Raw genomic sequence first — 20,923 nt, 5'->3', positions numbered from 1 at the left:
CCTGTGAGGGATATACTCGCTATTTTAAAACCATACACCTAATTGGATTTAATGCGGCATCATTCCGGAAGGCTTAATAACTTTTAAGAACTTTGTCAGTAGGATGGCAACTAGCCATGGCCAAAGCAAAGTGAATCCCATAGAGTATCGGAGAACTCTAAAGAAAGTTTATATGGGAAACATATAACTAAGTATACCAGGCGGAGTCGCAGGGGGTCCCGCGATTTAATAAAATAGCTTATTAATAAGAAAAGAATATAATCTCACCTTAACCCTCGCCTTGAGCGATATGGTGCGGTTATCCGCCATCCACAAGCGACACATGACGGGGTCCGCGCCGCGCGTTTTTGTAGCTGCGATCACCCGCACGGCCGCTACAGTCCGCCGTTCCACGTACGCCGAATAGACGTAAAATCGAAACCTGCAACAAGTAAATATATACATTAGTATCAATAAGTGGAAGACAAGACTAATTTGGATACACCAGGTTAAACCACCATACTATGCAAGCGTTGGTCTTTTATTTTCAATAGGGTTGTCACAAGTAAACACTTAAATACACAAAAAAATATGCTTCTTTTGATTTAATATTTTACAGGGTGATTCCTTATGAAATATACTTATACACTCTTCAGCAGTATTTCGTAATTCTGAAACACGTTGCATAACATCATATAACTCGATAGGTTATCCTCCTTATATTACAAATACCTATAGCTAACTAACCAGACAGTTGGTATATAATTGCAAGATTAGTTTACAGATAGATACCAGCGTTAAGCTGTTGGTCCTGAATATTGTTATAATAAACGTAAAAGTCCATCAACCCGTAGTGGAGTAGCATGGTGGGTCTATGCAAGAAAACTCTTACTTCTATGAGAGAGAGGCCCTATGCCTATAATAGGCTAGTTATTATGACAATGGTTATAAAAGGCGAAGTCACTTTATGGTAAATAAATGAAATAAATATACTACGACAATTCACACATCACCATCGAGCCCCAAATTAAGCGAAGCTTGAGTACCAAGATAGCTGATGAATATTTTTATGAATATAATACACATAAATACTTATAGTATACAGATAAACACCCAGACACTGAAAAACATTTATTTCTAACACAAAAAAAATCCAGTGGTGGGAATCGAACCCACGGCCTTGACCACACAATGCAGGGTCGCTGCCCACTGCGCCAAACATCTGTCAAATGAATTAATGGATGAACAGCCATCTAATGAATCTATAAACCAATAGCAAAAAGTGTATTGGGAATTAAAAAGTAATAAATTGTTAGTGCAATATTTACAAAAGGCGTCAGTCATTATTGATGGATTAAAAATTAAAAATGCAAGCCAAATCACCAAGTTAATAATAACGGTTGGTTACTTATTTGCCGCAACACGGCGCGCACCGTTGGAATAAAAATGAAATTCATAAAGTCGATACAAATTCAATCGTCTATCATAGGTAGATTATTAAAAAGAGGTATAATTTGTGTACACAGAACAAGAAGAAGAAACACTTTATTGCACACAGGAAAAGAAACAGTAAGGTGTATACAGTAAACAATGTAGACATGCAAAGGCGGCCTTATTGCTGCAAGCAATCTCTTACAGGCAACCTTTGTAGACAGGACTTGACTACAGCAAGAGAACGGGATGGTGCCAAGAGTGTTGTAATATATACATAAATACAAAAATGCATAGAAATATATAAATGTTAAATAAACATAATATATATAAATATATACATAATATATATAAGAAGATTGTAATACATTATTTACAAGCAATAATAAAGCAACAACTTCAAATGCCATCACTCCAAGTGAGGCAGTAGTCCTTCAGACGACTCTTAAATATAGGTAGGGAATTACTTCCACGGATTTCAGCAGGATTGTTCCGAAGCATAATTGCCTTAAAGGTGAAAGAATTACCGAAGAAGAAAATGACAAAATGCAGAATACAGTTTCTACAGTCTAAGAATACAGAACTTCTATCTGTACCTCTTTTCAATAATGTACCAATGTAAGTTTGTATTCTTAGACTGTATGTAGGAGCTAATTATGTAAGATAATATTCAATGCTTACTTCTGCCGGCCTGTCACCAAGTAGCATTGCTGTGTTCCGGTCTCAAGGGCGTGGTTGCCATTATTGGCACATAAGGGGTAACATCTACGCCCACGAACAGTGAAACTGTCCTTACTAATATTATAAATGCGAAAGTGCGTTTTTAGTGTGTTTGTTTAAACAGTAAAAAACGTGACGAAGGATTCGGTAAACAGCTAGTTAATACATAAAGTTAACAATACTTCGCTCATCATTATTAACGGCCCGCTAAAGGGTTCCGCTCAGAATCAGAAGGTTTAAGGCCATAGTCCACCACGCTGGCCTAGTGCGGATTGGTAGACTTCACAGGCCATTGAGAACATTCTAGAAAACTTTCAGGCTTCCACACACCGTAGTTAGCCGGTTTCTTGTATGTATGAACGCCATTGTAGGTACGTGCCATAGATCAAAACAGTGAGATTAGCTCATTTCACGAACCACACATTCGTATACCAATTCCCTACCCTATTTCCCCGGATACACAGAACTTCGGCCGAGCGACATAACAGGAAATGGGAAAGTACTCGTCCACAACAGCGTGAGCCGGGAAATTGTTCATTACTTCTGAAGAGACGTCTCTGTGGAAAATGTGAGAGGAAACGTAGATATCGCCGCTTAATTCTAGGCTTAGTATGGTATACCAAAAGACTTTGGTTAGCCTCAGTAATCTTATACAGGTTGAAATTATGGAAACTGTAACTCAGATAAAAACTTGTTGTATCATAAATAGTCTATTTTTTCAATGGTTTTTCTCGTAAAAAAATTTAAAAAAAGTATGTTTATTCGACCTGCCTTCACAACCTAACTAAGCATCTGAACCACTCAATTTTTTGGCATAGACTTCGTTGAAAGGACGAAAAAGACCCATGAAAACTATTGGTTCCCGCGGGATTTGTAAAGAAGCGTATTGGTATATAACGTGATTTGTAAACTTACAATATTAATAATATTTTCGCAAAAAAAAATGACATTTCTCAAGTGTTTAACGCGCCGTAAACGTTCGCGTTTATAAACCACTCTTTTTTAAAAAATTCCACGGAGACCGTTTGTTTTATTGAGATAAAAAGTAGCCTATATTACTCTGTATCCTTCCATCGAACTCTTTGCCAAACATAAAGTTAATCAACTTAATTTTTTTTAGGGCGAGAAGGATGTACAAAAAAACAAACAACAAACAGACTTTCACATTTATAATGTTACTAATGATAAGTTTAAACAACGTCGGTCAAAAACCGATGGAAAATTAAAATACAAGCAGTACTGCCATCGATCTAACAGTAAGATTAGCTAGTTTCAGGGAATTGGGTTGGGAATACATATACAAATGTACGGTCGTATATCAATTCCCCACACATTACCCCGGACGCACTGAACTCCGGCTGAACTACGTAACAAAAATGGGAGAGTAGCTATACGTGCAGAACAGCCTGAGAAATTGTTCATCACTTCCGAACAGTCTGTTTGTAAAATGTAAGAGAAAAAGCAGATAACTGTTAAATTCGAGCACTAAAAATGTTTTTTTTTAATATTTCTCTAAACATTACACAGGGTGAAGTTTGTTGCATAAGTCAATACAAAAGTTAAATATTTTAAAAATAAACTTTTTGACAACAGCTGCAACTGATACAAAAAAGATGATGAAAAAAGTTGTCGTGGGATGCCTGACTGAAGCAACAAATAAGAATAGTTTACAACATTTTTTTCAATATTCTTTATTTTAAATTCTTATGAAAGGATTTTCGCTCGATTTCACTCACTGTGCGTAGCCACACCTATCGCTTTGGCCAAAAAAAGATATTTATCCTCAAATCCTTTTTAAAATAGTATTGCATATACGCAATATTTCAGGGTCGGCGGGAATCGCACCCGAATTTTTCTGGCTATACCTGCATATTGAATCTACATTTAATGAATGTATGTTTTTGAAAATAGCGTTGCAATCTTTTGACGTAAGTAGACCTCCCTTATAGATATAATACACAATTATATATCTCAATTTAAAACTCAATTCACAACGCCTTAACATGGACCTAAACTCTTTCCGTATAACAATTTAAGTGTTTTCCTTTTACCATATTTCTAAAATCACAGCCTGTATACCAAAACGGTTTTAGGCGAAATGCTATAGTTTTCACCCCTTACATAATACGCTACTCGGAATATAACAAGCTGCTTATTACCCTTATTAAGCCCTAGTTCACACGGTCACTTTTAAACGCGCGTTTAAAAAGCGTTGTTATTGAAAAATTTCATCGTTTTCATCGTAGATCTATCTATATACATATCAACTTTGTTTGTAACATGGAGCTTTGGTATAGAGCTTTATTGAGAGTTGATTTTTGTGTATATATTTACACAGAATTCTGCAAATTATAGCTGTTACTGCAAGCTGAACTTGACTATGAAATTACTGCTTGTACTCGCGGCATCAGGCGACATTACAGTAGCATCAACAATGATAATAATAGCAAATCAAAAATATTACGACACAGAAGTTTGAATGAATCGAATTATTGTAAACAGGGACGTTAAAGAAAATATTTGTAATAAAAAGCGGCTGATATCGTGCTCTCATGCTATCTTTTTCGCTTCATCCTATTTTTTTAGTTACACCTTTTTTTATTACCAACGCTTTTTTATTGCACTTTCAAAATCGCAGGAGCACTTTTTTACGAACGTGTAAGTAAGGCCTAGGATTTATTAAGTCAACATTTATCTGGCATATGTCCAGTAAAGTGTAGGCAATATTAAAGCCTTTTCGTATCTCGGTTTATTATATTTTATTAAATAAAGGAGACGACATTCAATGTGAGTATATTATACTCATGGGTGAAATGTGGTGAATGTTGAGGGCAGTGAAGCGTGAATTCGGCCAAACGGGTCACAGCGTTCTAACACACCAACATTGTTCAGTTCGAAAATATCTCGAAAAGAGCAAAAGTTGGGAAAAGTTTCGTAATAAAAAGCTACAGAATGCCTTTTAATATCATTTTTATTAAATATTCGCTGGTAAACAATAAACCGTTAGGCAACAATGAAAACTTGCTATATAAATAACCACTTAAGTTAAATTTAAAAAAATATCTAGAGCAAACAACTCAGGCGAAAACTACAACGATAAGAATCATGAACGCAAAAATTTATGTCGCACTAGAGATTTCCAATTTTAATGGTGACTCGGTCCACTCATAAAAGAAGCCGAAGTCCTAACGACTAAATAAACACCGCTTCAATACAATAGCTTTATTTCAACATACATTTACAGTATCATAGTTGTTACTTTATACCTATTGTAGCCGAAACAGTAAAAAATACAATCTATTTTCGTTGTACGAGTAACATATTGTTTCGCAGGAACAAAAACAGTGGACAACGTTATCATCAAATCTAGTTTTATATCACACCACATCACAAAACTAACGACAGATAGGCTATTTTTACATGCCGAGCACATAGCGTGCTTTCAATCTATGATAATAATATAGCATGATAAATTTAAATTGAATTCTAGGCGTGACTATTTCCGATTCGAAAATTTATCAATTCTCACAGATCTCTTTTAGTTTCATTAATGTCAGTAAAATTAAAAGTCCACTCTAACGGATAATTAACACACAGTTTAAGACGCTGGTTAGCTTAGACTGTTCTCAGTAGGTTTCTGTTATGATTGAGCCGATTTTGCATTGCAGCATCCTAGAGACATTGCATAATTTTAAGCCTGGGTAAATAAACTGTTGCAATTCCTAAAAAATTGCGGGCATAAGCTAGTGGTAGTTAAATAAAAATCGGAGTAGATGTCCATATATATGTCAATAAAAATGTAAGGTATTATTTTCCGGCGAAAGCACATTTTCACAGTAAGTATAGCAACAAATTTTTGTTCCAACTCGTACCTATCTATCTAAAAGATTGGAGGATATTTTAGAGCGCCTCATGTCTGCTTCCTCTTGTTGTTTTTTTCTTTTGTATCTGTCTAGACTGCAATGAGCCAAACAATTTGAATAATAATACCAAAATGGGCATCCGTTCATCATTCTTCGATTACAAAAATCTAAACTAAACATCGTGCTATACCCGTGAAAATAATGTTCACCTCTATTATTTGCTACCTATAAAAAGTATGATATAACTAGTAGCGAAGAATGACCTTAAGTAAACACAAATAGTGATCGATGATTGCGTTGCGTTTGGAAACGGAACGACAACATTTTTTTTATATAAAACGTTCGAAATTTAAATGATATTTAAATTTGCATTTGGATTGCGCGTATAAATTTTGTGGCTCGAAAGTAAGTTATAAAAAACATTCGTTATTCAAATATTTAAAATGATTTTGCCTGTAGACCCGGAACTGTAAGTGCACTTGCAAATAATAGTATTAGAGAGACTTAAATCATTGGACGTTTCTATGCTTTACTATAATCTAATACAACTAGAAGTTTAATTTAAAGTTACTAATTAGCTACGTTAGATGGTAATAGGTGATAAAGCATCTTAAAGAGGGTTTATGGCAGAAAACAATAACTTTAGCTTGCATACTGGCGATGGACATAGGATAGATCTCGGAAAGGCTACTGTTAAGAATTACCTCGCGATTAAAAAAAATCTTTGTTATCTATGCATGACTTGACAGGTTAACTTACCTTGGTGAAAAATTGTATTGAAATATTTTGCATCCCATCCCATTGCTATCCTACGACTGTCATAGGATACATTTTATCCTGGTAAAATAATCATGGATGGAGTTGCAGGCACCAGATAGGTTTTATATAATCCGCGGCTAATCTTCACGTTGTAATTTGTATACATATACACATGTATATATTCATATTGTATAAGCAACATTACACAATTCCTTCACAAAAGGCACGTTTTGTAAGTTTCCCCTGGGGGTCAGATATAAAAATTTTTAAGACCAAATAAGAATTTTTTCTGTTACTATTTTGTTTTTTTCTTTGTGATACTCTTGGTAAACATATGATCTGCCATAATGGGGGGAGTGTAGGTATACCTGCACGGGATATAAATGTAATGCGATAATGCGAAATAACCCTATGTTATGTCGGTTCATACCTTCGCCGGCAAAAGGGATTTGTTCTATATTTTTCATAACAATATTCGTACGCCGGATAAAATATATTTTTGCTTTATTTTATAGCTACGAGCACGGTGCTAGCAAAAAAATATTCTAAACAAGACACATGACTCACGATATAGGTAGGGTTTTTTTGGTTCATTCTTTAAAACAAAAATTACGGATGTGAATCTCATAATATTTTAGTAGACATAAATATTAAAAAAGTATATATATATTCCCGAAAAATTTACCTTCACCTAAGATCTCAACAGTGCAATGCTGGAGTAAAGGCCTCTGCCGATGAACGGTTTTGTCCGTAATCACTACGCTGGGCAGATGGGGTTGGTGAACGCCATAGAGAACGCTGCTGCCCGTTATCCGTTATATTAGACGCCCTTAGTCGCCTCGTACGACATCCGCGGGAAGAGGGTATTGATAACTGTATTCTGATCTAAAGTAACCTTACGTCAAGGGCACAGAATGAAGAACAAACAGATTCCGTGTACACAACTAATATTGAGGCATAAAAAACCACTCCACTTTTATTTATTTACCGGCGAACTTCGTACCGCCAAACAGTTTTTTTTATGAATACTATATTTTAATACTTTTCATCCTATGCGGACTAAGAATAATCAAATATCATCAAAATTGGTCCAGCCGTTCTTGAGTTATAAATTGATGAATTTTTTAATGACAAGGTTGCTTGGAAGCATCCGGGCTTCGCTTTCATCTCTCACAAGATAAAAAAATCACTGTTTAAATGAAAAATGTAAATTGTTGATGTTGGAAAACAGCAACTGCTGAGTTTCTTGCAGGCTTCTTCTCGGTAGAATCTGCCTTCCAAACCGGTGGTCGAGTCACTACAAACAGACAGACTTGACGTTTAAAAAATGCGTATATTAGGCCTACTTGAAAAAAAATTATTTTGAATTTTGAATAAACTAACACATCTTTCTATTATAGATAACATAATTATTACAATTTCAAAAGAGAATGTCAATCATTCACATTTGAAATGGAAGGAACCCTGTGACGGTGCTGCAACCAGATTAAGAGGCGGATTTATTATTGTCATTATTAAATTTTCTCATTTAGGAAGTCATTTATTTTATAATAAGCTTTCTCCAGCAAGTAATGTTTTAATATAGTCCTCTTTAGAATAGTCCTCAAACAAACGGTTAGACACTTCATACCAATTAGCAGATGACAGTAATTATTTTACCTCGAATGATCTAAGCGTTCGCCATAAAATGTGAAAATGGGAAAAAGTTTGTGAGCTAGCAGCATTCCGCGCGTGTAAAGTGAGACGTGCGCGGGGCGTTTTCATTGTTTTTGGACACAATGCACTGCATGCAATGGCTGAATGGGGATTCTGTATGTTCTTAGTTCAATGGGCTTTTTAGTCCAGAAAAAAACCGTAACTAACGTGGACAAAGTCGCGAACAATACGTTGCTTTTTTTGAATGATTTAATAAATCATCAAACTCCTCAACGACGAAGGCAATTGAGGATTAAGTGGCTCTCGGAAAGTCTCAGTCTTAGAGCCCTTGTGGATTTAAGACTAGAGTGAGCCCTTATTGGTTCATTATGTACTACAATAGCCATCAACGATTCTATATTTAAAATATCTGTTTTAAAGTTTTTGGTTTTGATCAATAATGTACTTGAGAATGTATAAAAAGATACCTCCTTGTGTCTTATTAAGACACAAGGAGGTATCTTTTTATCGTCTGAGTCTCAATATAAGACTAATTAGTATCTAATATGGCAAGATACCAAGATATCTAATATACAAGATGTATTTATGTTAAGATACACACCAGCACAATGACATTAACATGGCTGGCATGGAATCTAATACAATAAATAATGTTAAAATTATAATCAATTTATTAAAATATCTAGCACATTACAAGTTAGAGTTATCAAAAGTTTAATTATTAACGCACTTTACAAAATTATAATAAAATTTGTTACTGACCTCTATTATTAATAATGCTAATAATTCTAACTTTTAAATAATACGCTACGTAGCCGACTGTACTAAAATTTGTTTTGTAGACAACTGTCCCAAAGATACTATGAAACAATAAAATGCTACGTACCTGATCCTGAAATATTTTCGCAATTTAATATGAATGCAAACGATTAATATTCTAATACGTAGGTAATACAAGGCGAATGGCAATAATATACCTACTACGAAGTCTATTGGACAATAGAAAGTTGCTTCATTGATTGTACAATAATACGCTACGAAGCTGATTTTACATATATACTACGTAGCCTATTGTGCAAAAGAATAGTCTGTAGCTGATTGATAAATGAAAGCATGCTACGAACAGATGGTGCAAGTTGATACTACCTAGTTGATGGTACAACACTATGCTACGTAGATGATTGTCCAATAGTATGCGTAGCTGATTGGCCAATAATACGCTACGAAACTGATTGTATACTAATTAACCACGAAGCCCATAGTGCAATACAATAGTTTATGGCAGATTTATAATAGCATGCTACGTAACAGATGGTGTAAAATGATGCAACCAAGCTGAATGTGCAACACTATTATGGATATTATATACATTGCGTAGATAATTGTATAAAAATATGCTACTCGTATGTAGCGAACTGTACAACTAAATGCGTGACTGATTGAACAATAATGCGCTACGTAGCTGATTGTACATTAATATACAAGTACGTAGACTATTGTACAATAATATGCTACGAAGCCAAATGTGCAATACTTATAATTCTTAATTACCCTATATTTTAATAAATAAACTTGATTCAATTTATGGCATCACTTAAACATATATTTGCCATTTGTAAATAATAATGAAATGCACTGCAGCTACGCCCTCATAAGCTACGGGACGCAACGTACTTCTACATATTCTACACCAACTTCAATAAATCAGATACCAAACGTAAAGTTTTTTCAATTCTACTGGAAGTGCCAAATATAGAAACCTGATGATATGAACCTGATATTAAGTTCTATTACTGTCTCAACATTTTTAAAGAAACGACTGAGGTGTGAGCGGATAATAAATATATCTTTCCTATGCGTTTTAGCTTTATCACCTCGTAACCTTCAAACCTTCAAACCTTCAACCTCGTAAACATTGCCAATAGCAAATGCCAGTCCCAAGGACCTACTCCCTTTTTGCCTTATTTTTGTTTCTTATGCTAAAGGTTAGCCAAGAAAATGTCGAACATTTTTTTAGTCCCAGCACTGAAGTCCTCATAAATGAGGCAAAATTAGATGTATTCCTTTTCGTTAAACCTAAAGTGAGAGGTTTCTGCCGCTGAGGAATTATGTCCTCTATCTCCAATCATATTAGGAAATCAGATCTACACAAAATTGGGCAAAATTAAACTGATATAGCATAAACCCATCAAGTGTTAAAAGAATTATATAAATCGGTTAACATTTGACCTAGTTATGGTGAAAATTCGGCAAACACTTTCATCTTTTCTCCCAAAGGAACTAAGCTGAATTTCTGGAATAAACGTACCCTACGTCCTACCTTGTAGTCGTAGTTTTAACTTAAATCGTACAAAATTTCATTTTTATTCATTCAGTAGTTTCAGCGTGATGCGTGGCCATGATACAGACAAACAGACATGCTTGGCTTCAGTATCGATCCAAAATTAATAACAATATATCTTCAATATACAGATTTTGACCTGTTACAGTTTGAGTATTGATAGATTATTTTATTTAAGATTGGCTAGAAATTATTATACTAATAATTATTTCTTAATACTTTAGTTTATTGTTCTGCGCCAGAAATGCATATATGTAAATGTATTCACAGAAAATAATTAAAGAAATTGTAATATATAATTAAATTTACAATGATATTATGCCAACAAGCCGATTGTGAAGTGGATACATGGCGATGAAAAGCTAGAATTACACATACGTTGATTCAAATACTAACGGAGACTCAAAAGAGAAGCTAGAATTACACATACGTTGATTCAAATACTAACGGAGACTCAAAAGAGACAAAGGGAAAATATTAGATACGTGAGAATGCAGGTGAAAACGAAATGTTCTAATGAACCCCAGCAATGGCACTCATGCGCCAAAGCTTATGTTTTATCTTATGAAACGCCGCGCCTAATGATGTGTCGCTCACGTTACGTCACAGGAGAGATTCTCCGGCCTTTTGAAATTTAATTAAACCCTCCGCAACACGTATTAAACGTAGGAGGAACATTTCTGATGTCGTATCGCATTTCAAACCGAGAGCACTTGAGAGAATAATCTAGCGTGGATCATGGCAGTTAACATTCATTAAGTAAATGTTTAGTGGAGTGCGGTGTGGCCTAGTTGCGACTTTGGAGTTGCTTTGACTCGCCTGTGTTTCAGCACTTCAAGACATCGGTCTCTATCATTACCACTAACATGGCATTAATTAAGTATTATGTGTGCTGTTGTATTTATGCTACGCACTTAGGCAAACCGCACACAACCAATATTTTATATGTATTTAAACTAATATTACAAAGGGGATAGTTTTTTTTTGTTTGTATCGAATATTCAAGAAGCCTAGAAACTGTAGTGCAGAACTGAAACCAAGGAACTGAACTGTAGTGTATGGCACTGTAGTGCCTATTCGGTACAAAGAGCTCGGTTTCTTGGCTTCGGTTAGAGGAGCGTTTTTAACCTTATCTTTACTTTAGAAAAATGATCTTATCAGAAAGTAACATAATTTATTTCAAAAATATTTGAGATCCCTAAGAAAATTGCCTGAGCCTTGCCTATAAAATTCAATATGTGAAGAGGGCTGATAAAACTATTAATGATACAAAATTGTGAAAAAATATATGTAATATATAGTTAAGCCACAATGGCAGCTTTAAGAGGTGAGCCATATAACCTTTATTTCCACGGGTGAAACCGCGGGGAACTGACTACGGAGGGAAAGAAAGAAAGTCTTTATTGCACACACAAATATAAAGCTAGTTTAACAAAACAAACGATAATGCAAAATATATGCGCAAAGGCGGCCATATCGCTTGAAGCGATCTCCTGGAAGAGGGTGGAAGACAACCTTTTGTTGAAGAAACATGTTACATAAAATGGGATAGTGCAATAGGTAATTTTGAAAATTATGTACATTACATACGTGAATACTACAAATACTAATACTACATATATAGTTAAACCATATTTATTTTTAGTAATTAGGATTTAGGTAATAATCAAAATGTAGTCAATGCATTATCAACTTAAATGCTTAGGTATATATAGCGTGGTCGGGGCATGCCCGTGTCGCGAGCAGATATACTTATATCTTGCGTCCTTCGATCAATAATACTACATGTGCTATCAATCGTCAAAAAGTGTGATAAAATAAAGTTGTCACTCGAGTATTTCATTAGCTCGCGTCCAAAAATTCAAAAAATAATGATGTTTATCTTGGCTTATTAGGAGGAACGTCAGGTTATTTGATGCAAACGAAAAATAGTATTTTTGAAGATCTATACGGTGTTGCATATAAAGAATTTATATATAATGAATCACACTACGCAAATTTTTGTAGCTTTCATGGATGCTTCGTTTAGTTTCTTGTATGGATAAAATGCGCGCCACCAGATAATTATTTCCACACATTTTCTAATCTCATCAAAGAAATAGACGCGAAAATTGTAGACATACTCGTAAATACCTTGTGGCTAAACCGCTGTAACGCCCACTTACACTCTATAGGAATAGGATGCTCTTATACACCAAACTATAAATTTTATTTTCCTTATTCTTTTTTATTGTCTATTATTTTATACCAATGAATAGAGAATATTAAACAGAAACGAGTCACTTTTGTATCATGACAAAAAGTCACCGTGAATAGGTCAAAAAGTCACTAAGTCAATATTTATAATATTAAGTAAATATAGATTTCTAGGAGGAAAATATTATATCTTGAAATATTGGATAGTAGTAGTATAGTAAAACTATTGCAATTAAATCAATCGTATTGTGTTCATTGCAGAAGCAGGCGACGAAGACAATAATAAATGTATGAGCAAAGGATTATGACATACAGAATAATATTTAAAATTGGAATCTATAAAATAAATATACAAGTCAGCCACCTCTCATTGTACTCCTAGGTTTAACAATTGCAATATGTTTAACATTGTTTTCTAATTAGATTAACTTGCCCAATCTTAGTCAAACAAACTTATATTGCTTCGAACTTCGTCTTGGGGCTTCAATGTCTTTAATTCTCAGTAAGTACCTATCCACTCAAAACTTACTAATTCTAACACGACTTTGAATCTATCACAAGATATACCTATTGTGAGCTTAGTTTGAATAGATGGAGCTTTTAGATGAACAAACACGGGCGTGATATCTTTGATATATACGAGTATTTTATTGTATCATCATGATCATTTACAACCCATTACTGGCCCTGTCTGCCTCCCCGAGGCTGCCATTAAAATGCTTAAAACGAAGGCGTGGAAGGCCAAAGGCAACATGAAAGCGGTCTCTGGAGGCTTCTAACTTATCTTGGACTACGATTAAGTCTGCAGCTCGGGATAGGTCTGGATGGAAAAAATTGTCTCGGTCCTATTGCCCAGTTGAAGGACTCAAAGAAAAAGAAGACCGGTCCTGTCGGCGGCCAACCGGTGAAGTTAAACATTTTGAGGAAACCAGCATTCCCGAGTGTTCTCCATGACGTTCTCAAAGGTGTGTGCAGTCTACTAATCTACACTTGGCCAGCATGGTGGACTACGGCCTAAACTCTTCTCATTGTGAGTACTTCACTTCCCGTAGCCTCGTCCGGAGGCGTCTAACAAAGCCAACAAGAGGGACATGCCGTGGTGGTTTTTAGTTTGGGTATACCCCCTTTAGAGGGGGGAGTCACACATAACCTCCGTCCTGCTCAAGGGTCGGAGGTAGCGAGTGATAAACTAATAATACACCGGGAGGTATCTTTGCATCGTTCGAGTCCATGTAGGACTAAAGGCTATATAGAAAATGCACCCGTATGTATATCAAAATACCCACCAAATCAATGTCATGAACATTGATTATTAATCAAATATAATTTTAACAGTTATTTTTAAAACTATCTATTATTTAATCAATTATTATTAGGGTATTTGTAAAATTCGAATCAGAAGGTTTGATAGATATTTACCCACTTTAGATAATTAATTTATTAAAGCTTTTCCTAGACTCCAAAAAAAAACAAACAACTGACTGACAATTAACAGTAGCTTTGTTAATATTATGGATACGCTGTTATTAGTTAATGATAAGAATTACGTGTAAAAGACCTTTGTCAAGCAGTTGACGTTAATCGGTTGATTGATGATGATGATGTTGAGAGAGCACTGCGGATATTTGTCGTTGCCATTATGTTATTACTTATAGTTGTCGACCTCCCTGGCCCAGATAAGCACTGTGGTAATAAAAGTGGGTTTGGCGGTCGTTTTATAACTGGGTTCTGCCTCCGGTAGGGATAAATTGAGAATTAAATATTTCAAAAATTTCACTAGTCTCGTCTGGTTGACATTGGCCGTGGCTAGTTACCACCCTCATTCCGGTACGTTGCGGTATAGAAACCGATTAGAGGTATGGGTTTGATAAAACTGGCACCACATAGCAGGTTAGCCTGCTAAAATCTTAGATTGAATCACCACCAGATGAGATTCCAATCAAAGACTAACTTGTATTGGAATAAAATAAATAAACATATACTTTATTGAATAGGTAATAGCGCGTATTTTAATATAAAGAAAAACTCTATGCTAACAAAGCATATTTAACTACAAGAACTATATCTATAAATTATAAAATGCACGAACTACGCAGTGCTAAAAATTGACCACAGACAATTTCTAGATACACGAGGTTCCATAGGGATATTTCGCGGAGAGGCAATATATTTTCCCTTTCAGTTTGAAAACAGGTAGAGCAGATAACGCGAATTCCCTTGACACCGGAAGATACTATATATCACGGTGTGAACACATAATCCAAAGCTTACCCGTCTGAAATAATCCCGTAGGTAAACCGTATACCTTCATAGCTTATATTTTAAAACGTGGAATAAAAGAACGCAAAATGTCAAGGGTATATTTGGTATTTGGCTTTCTTTATTCAATAGCTAGCTTTGGCCGTGGTGAATAAGTCTGTAGACGTATTTTTATTTAATTTCAATAACGTATACAGGCCTTTTCACCGCGGATAAAACCTTGGGGTGCTGCTAGTATAAGCCTTATATCGAGGATATTATCTTTGGCAAACTAAAGCTGTAGTAATAGCTTATCGACGTGAAATTCAGGTTTTCACAAATGGCTCGGGAACATGGATTTTTTCTAGGTAAACAGTGAGTAACTAATGCCTATTTAAACTTATTTCTTAACTCGGATGATTGCTGATTGTTTGTTTAAAACTGCCTTAGTGTCCAGCATGCTTTACAACCGTCTTTTCCAAGGTTCACATTCGAAAATCTATTGATGAACCAGCATTTGGTTCAACCGTTGAACAGATTAAATTTTTCATCAAAATAGCTGGTATTCCAGAAGCATCTCAAAGTATAAAAAAAGTTTACAGCGCGGTTTCGCAGCTAAACCGATCTATACAAATAAGCATACTTTTAAACACGAAAAAAAAATTTCCGGTTGAATTTTAAAATAACCTAAACAAATGCAACATACCGTCGTTAGGAACTAGTAGAATAATATATATTGGGATTATTGTTACGGCGACCCCAGACCCCAGTAAATAGTATTCCAACTTGCTCAGGCGAATTTTTCAATAAACAAGATGGCGGTTTACACATCGTTACACATCTACTTAGTGTGAAATCCCGCCCCACATCTGCACGTCCATTTCCTTATTCGATATCTACCGAAGCGTAAAATAGTTTCCCGTCTATTTTAAAAGGATATAAATAAAAAAAAATGTCATAGAAATAGAGTATTTGTCCCTCAGAAATTCTATGCTATTTTTTACACTACATGCTTTTTATTGTAGCTGCCCACCTAACTTGTACATGTCATTGACTTAAGAATATACAGAATCCTCATTCAGCCACTTTTGTATGCAGTGCAAGACAATCCAAAAACAGTGAAAATGCCCCGCTCACGTCCCTCTTTACCCATGCGAGAGTGTGTTAAATTGTTTATTTGCCCTTCGTTCACACTCTAACTAAACAACCCATCAAATTGATTTTTGGCATAGAGTTAGTTGGAAGAATGGAGAGTAGCGTAGACAACTTTTAATCCCAGGAAAACAAACTGTTCCAAAGAAATTTATAATTTTAATTTGAAAAAAAAAATCTTAATAAATGCGCACAAAGAACGCGGCCAGCAATGGCGTGCACTGTGTTTCTTACCAGGGTTACTATACAGCAGGAAAATTGCATAAAATGGAAAAAAATCCTCCTCTTATACGGGCTATATTTTAATTTTAGTGTATGCAGTGCTTTTGTACATGTATGAAGCGCACGCCACTGGGCCGGCCAGTGTAATAATAATATATTTTTCATGACGATACCTCATGGTGTCTAGAAGTACGGGACGCTGGAGATAATAATGGACGAGTTTAAAAAAATATATGGTGTTTCATTAAGATAATAAATTAAACATAGTACTAATTAAAAAAAATTGAAATTCCCTTACGAGAAATTCCTTCACATCACTTTTACTAAGATCGATTACAATATAATTAGTTTCTTTAGCTTTCTTTTTCATTAAAGTGTTTTTCCCACTTCTTACTACACCGGCCATTTTATTACGTCGTCCGACTTCAAAGCACCTCTGGAATTAATGAACGCCTAATGAGATTCAGACGTCGACGCGAGAGACCTTTAATTTCATTGAACAGGGTAACATCCCGAGGATTTATATTAAACGTCGGCGTTTAAATCACGCCAAATTGTCCTATTTACCTGCGTGCGTTAAACCTTCTCTGCAAACAAAAAGCAAGCAAGATTTAAATGAAACTTGTTAAGATCGCAACATAGACCCAGTGAGTGAAGATATTTTCTCTAAATGAGAGTAGTTTTATTATGAAGTATCTAAATTGAAGCCATATCCAATTTTAAATTTAATTATTGATTAAATTTACTCAGCCAATTAGTCGAAAAAAGGGCAATAATTTTAGTATTTTTTTTTACCAAGCTATCGCACTCTGATATGTATTACAAAAACATAAACACGTATTTATTAAAAACTACCTAATAAAAAATCAAAATGTTATCTTTTCATTACTATTTTAATAATTATTAATAGTAATTAAAAGATAACTTAAACTTTATAAGATAAAATTATATTTCTTAATTATATTTATATTGTGGCTACGACCAAAGCCTCCGTCCACACATAATAAATGCAACTTTTTCAGCTTGTAAATCAATTATCATAATAGTTTAGTTCATTTTATTATAACTCATTGTAAACATTCAATCCTAACATTCAATCCCAACGTAAAAGATCTATATGCAACTTTCAGCAACTGTATTTTTACATAATGACAATTCTATGCGCAAGCTAAACATAATGCTATTTATCTTATCGAATATAATATGAAACCATATTATGTTTAACAATTATTATTGTCAAATGAATACAATGTCGATGTTTGATGGCCGTTTGGCGCAGTTCGCGGTTAGATTCCCACAACTGGAAATGTTTCTGTGGTGAACAAGAATGTTTTTCAGTGTCTGGATGTTTATCTGTATTTTATGAACTATTATTGAGTGAAGATATTTTTTGCCAATTGTATTAGTTTTAGTATGTTTAGTATCTAAATCCAAGCCAGATTCAATTTAAAATTTAAAAATTGAACTCAGCAAATTAGTCGAATTTAGGGCAATAACTTTAGTATTTTTTAACCAAGCTATCGCACTCTGATAGGTATTAGGAAAACAAAAACACGTATTTATCAACCTAATTAAAAATTAAAATGTTATCTTTTCATTACTATTAATAATTAGTATACTTGATTATAATAAATACACGATAACAATGTCGCTCTATTTAACTAACACCAAACACTACTTTTTATTTTTTACTAAAGATTGCCCGCTACTTTGTATATAATTGCTGACAACTTGAATTTTCCTATAAAGTATCATTTCGTAATCTTCCCTTTCTTTTTAGTGCATTTTAGTAAACCTTCCTAGAGCAGCGGTGTGATATAACGTGAGAGGTAACGGGTTCAATCTACGGTAGGGGTAATTTTGTAATTTATAATTTCTGAATTTTATCTGGTCTGTGGAAATTAGTGGGAAGCTTCGGCCGCGGCTAGTTACCACCCTACCGGCAAAGATGTACCGCTTAACGATTTAGCATTCCGGTACCCTTGACCTTCTTAAACTTAATCATCACTTACCGGGCGAGATTCCAGTCAAGGACTAACTAAAAAAACTTACAATTTTACTTCCTTAGTCGGGCAACATAGTTATCGATTCATCGTTAACGAAGTCAAATTTGTTTGAATACCTCGAGTAAAATACACATTTCCAATTTATTAGACCGTTTGGTTAAATTGTGCGCATGCTTCCAAAATGGGCGCAGATGGGCTAATATTAAATACGAATTATGCAAATTGCAAATGTTTGCCGAAAACATGAACGGCCTCACTAATGAACGAAAACCGTCTCCTAATTGGGTTACACTTTGGATCCAAAGCTATCCAATTGAATAGTGCATGTGACATTCTCTTACAAGCGTGCTATTCAAGTGTCTACGCTTGTATTTAAGAGTTTACATGGCGCTTCTCAGATTGCGCACAAATTGATGCGATTATTTAGATCAGCTATTTAACAACATTTTTGTTAATATCCGAAAACCTTTAACACTTAACACATAGGATCAAGAAGAAATTTATCACACTTTACTTCCCGATAGATTATAGTCTGGAATAGCATATAACAGTCTTTATCCTGTATGATATTCTGACTATTAATTTTATCCCAGATATGTGAACGGTTTCCGTGGCATGGATTTCCTTTTGTCTTCCAAAGAGCAGGAGATTGACATGTTTTTCGCAGAGTGGTATCTATAATATTGCCTACATTACAACGAACTTATATCAAACGAAGTCACGGGTAACAACTTGTGATATGAAACTAAAAAACACGAAGATCAAAGAGATTTTATACTGCTTATTAGACAGCTAACAATACAACCCCGTGATGCTACGTAATGGACTTAAATGGTCATAGATCCCAAATACAATTTTTTATTTTATGGGCAATGTATAGAACTCTCCCATCCTACAAACTTTATCGCTTATAAAAGAGAGCTACCCAATTATCCATTAATCTAGCAACTTTTTGCTCCAGGTGTATCAGATGACATTGCGGTTAAGCGCTAATCCATCTTCGATATAAAAAGGTCCATAAAAGTGTCTATACCTACCTCAACGCTACAAACTCACATACATGTACACGTTATCGACATCGATCGTGAAAACGTATTGTGTATATGTTGCCTATAAACAATACTTTTTAACGATCAAACAGAAAAAAATATATAAACAAATCTGTACAAATTTGTCTGGATCTCACGGATTTTCAGTAATGTAGCGCCGCATTAGAAAACGTAGTGGTGGTTGTATCCATACTTTGTGAACAGACGACTTAAAATGTGTCGCAAGGATTGGCTGGACACTAGTGGCACAACGCAGATTAAGCGCATCGCAGGTAGCTGCTGGATCCAAGCGGCACAAAACCGTGAAATTTGGAACTCACTACAAAAAACGTATGTCCAGCAGTGGACGTCTATCGGTTGATATGATGATGTTGAAGTGGCACAAAAGCGAAAGGTATGGAAATCTTGTACGTCCGGGCGTAAGAAGATGATGATAAGCAGCTGCTCCTATCCAACATCGTTTATTAGTAAAAACTTTCAAACAAATATATTAAGGATTTTGTTATTGTAGTGCCAATAGAACGTCAAATAAAACGTAAGATAGATAACCTTTATATTCCGTCCGTTTTTTCAGATTTATGGTCACGTTTGTGCTCGCCAATTTTTAACTCTATGTCTGACTGTGAATTTCTGTCAGTCCCAAAAAAACACAAAGTGTCTGTATCAAACTTAAATTGTGATCCTACTTTCTGAGTCCAAGGCAGTGCGTTCTATTACCATCGCTGGAAAATATTTGTGTGATGAACATGAATGTTTTTAAGTGGGTGGGTGTTTATCTTTATAATATAAGCATTAATGTATATTATTCATTTAAATATTCATCACTTATTTAAGTATCCATAACACAAGCTACGCTTTCTTTGGGTCTAATTGGCGGTGTGTGTGATGTTGTATTATATTTATTTATTAATTAACTCAATAACTGCTACTGCAACTAAAAAAGTTAATGATAATAACATTATGAAGCTTTTTTTAGTTCTTTGGGTTCGTTTTCAGCTTAATAACTCGCGAAACATTACGAGGGGAGTTAATGACGTGCTTAAAAAGGCATCGGGATTCGGGAGCGTCATATAACCTCGCATTTTGACCCAAAAACTTTAAATATTAAAGGCTCAATTCACGACATATTTTATGGACAAACTCTATAACATTTTATATATTTTAAATATTGTTGAGAAAGAACTTTAATAAAAATCGTGAACATTATTAAGTGCTCTCTTGAACAACTCAGCGCTTGAAAAGAATACCTTTTTTCATGAAGTCCAAATCAGACTTATTTAAGTAGACTTGAAAGCTTTTTTAAACGTAAAA

The 20,923-nt window shown here is 34.8% G+C and overlaps 1 protein-coding gene across 1 annotated transcript in view; it reads right to left on the bottom strand.

Annotated features, from left to right (window-relative positions):
- LOC120629208 overlaps nucleotides 1-20,923 on the bottom strand; it is a 104,378-nt gene that overhangs the window by 15,630 nt on the left and 67,825 nt on the right. The window contains exon 3 of the mRNA XM_039898067.1: nucleotides 268-421. Within this exon, the coding sequence (XP_039754001.1) occupies nucleotides 268-421 (154 nt within the window). The remainder of the gene's footprint in view (nucleotides 1-267; nucleotides 422-20,923) is intronic.

The sequence above is a fragment of the Pararge aegeria genome, chromosome 14 (assembly GCF_905163445.1).
Source record: "Pararge aegeria chromosome 14, ilParAegt1.1, whole genome shotgun sequence".
Classification (NCBI taxonomy): Eukaryota; Metazoa; Arthropoda; class Insecta; order Lepidoptera; family Nymphalidae; genus Pararge; species Pararge aegeria.
Note: the sequence above shows the minus strand (reverse complement) of the source record. Positions and strands in the feature narration are given on the sequence as shown.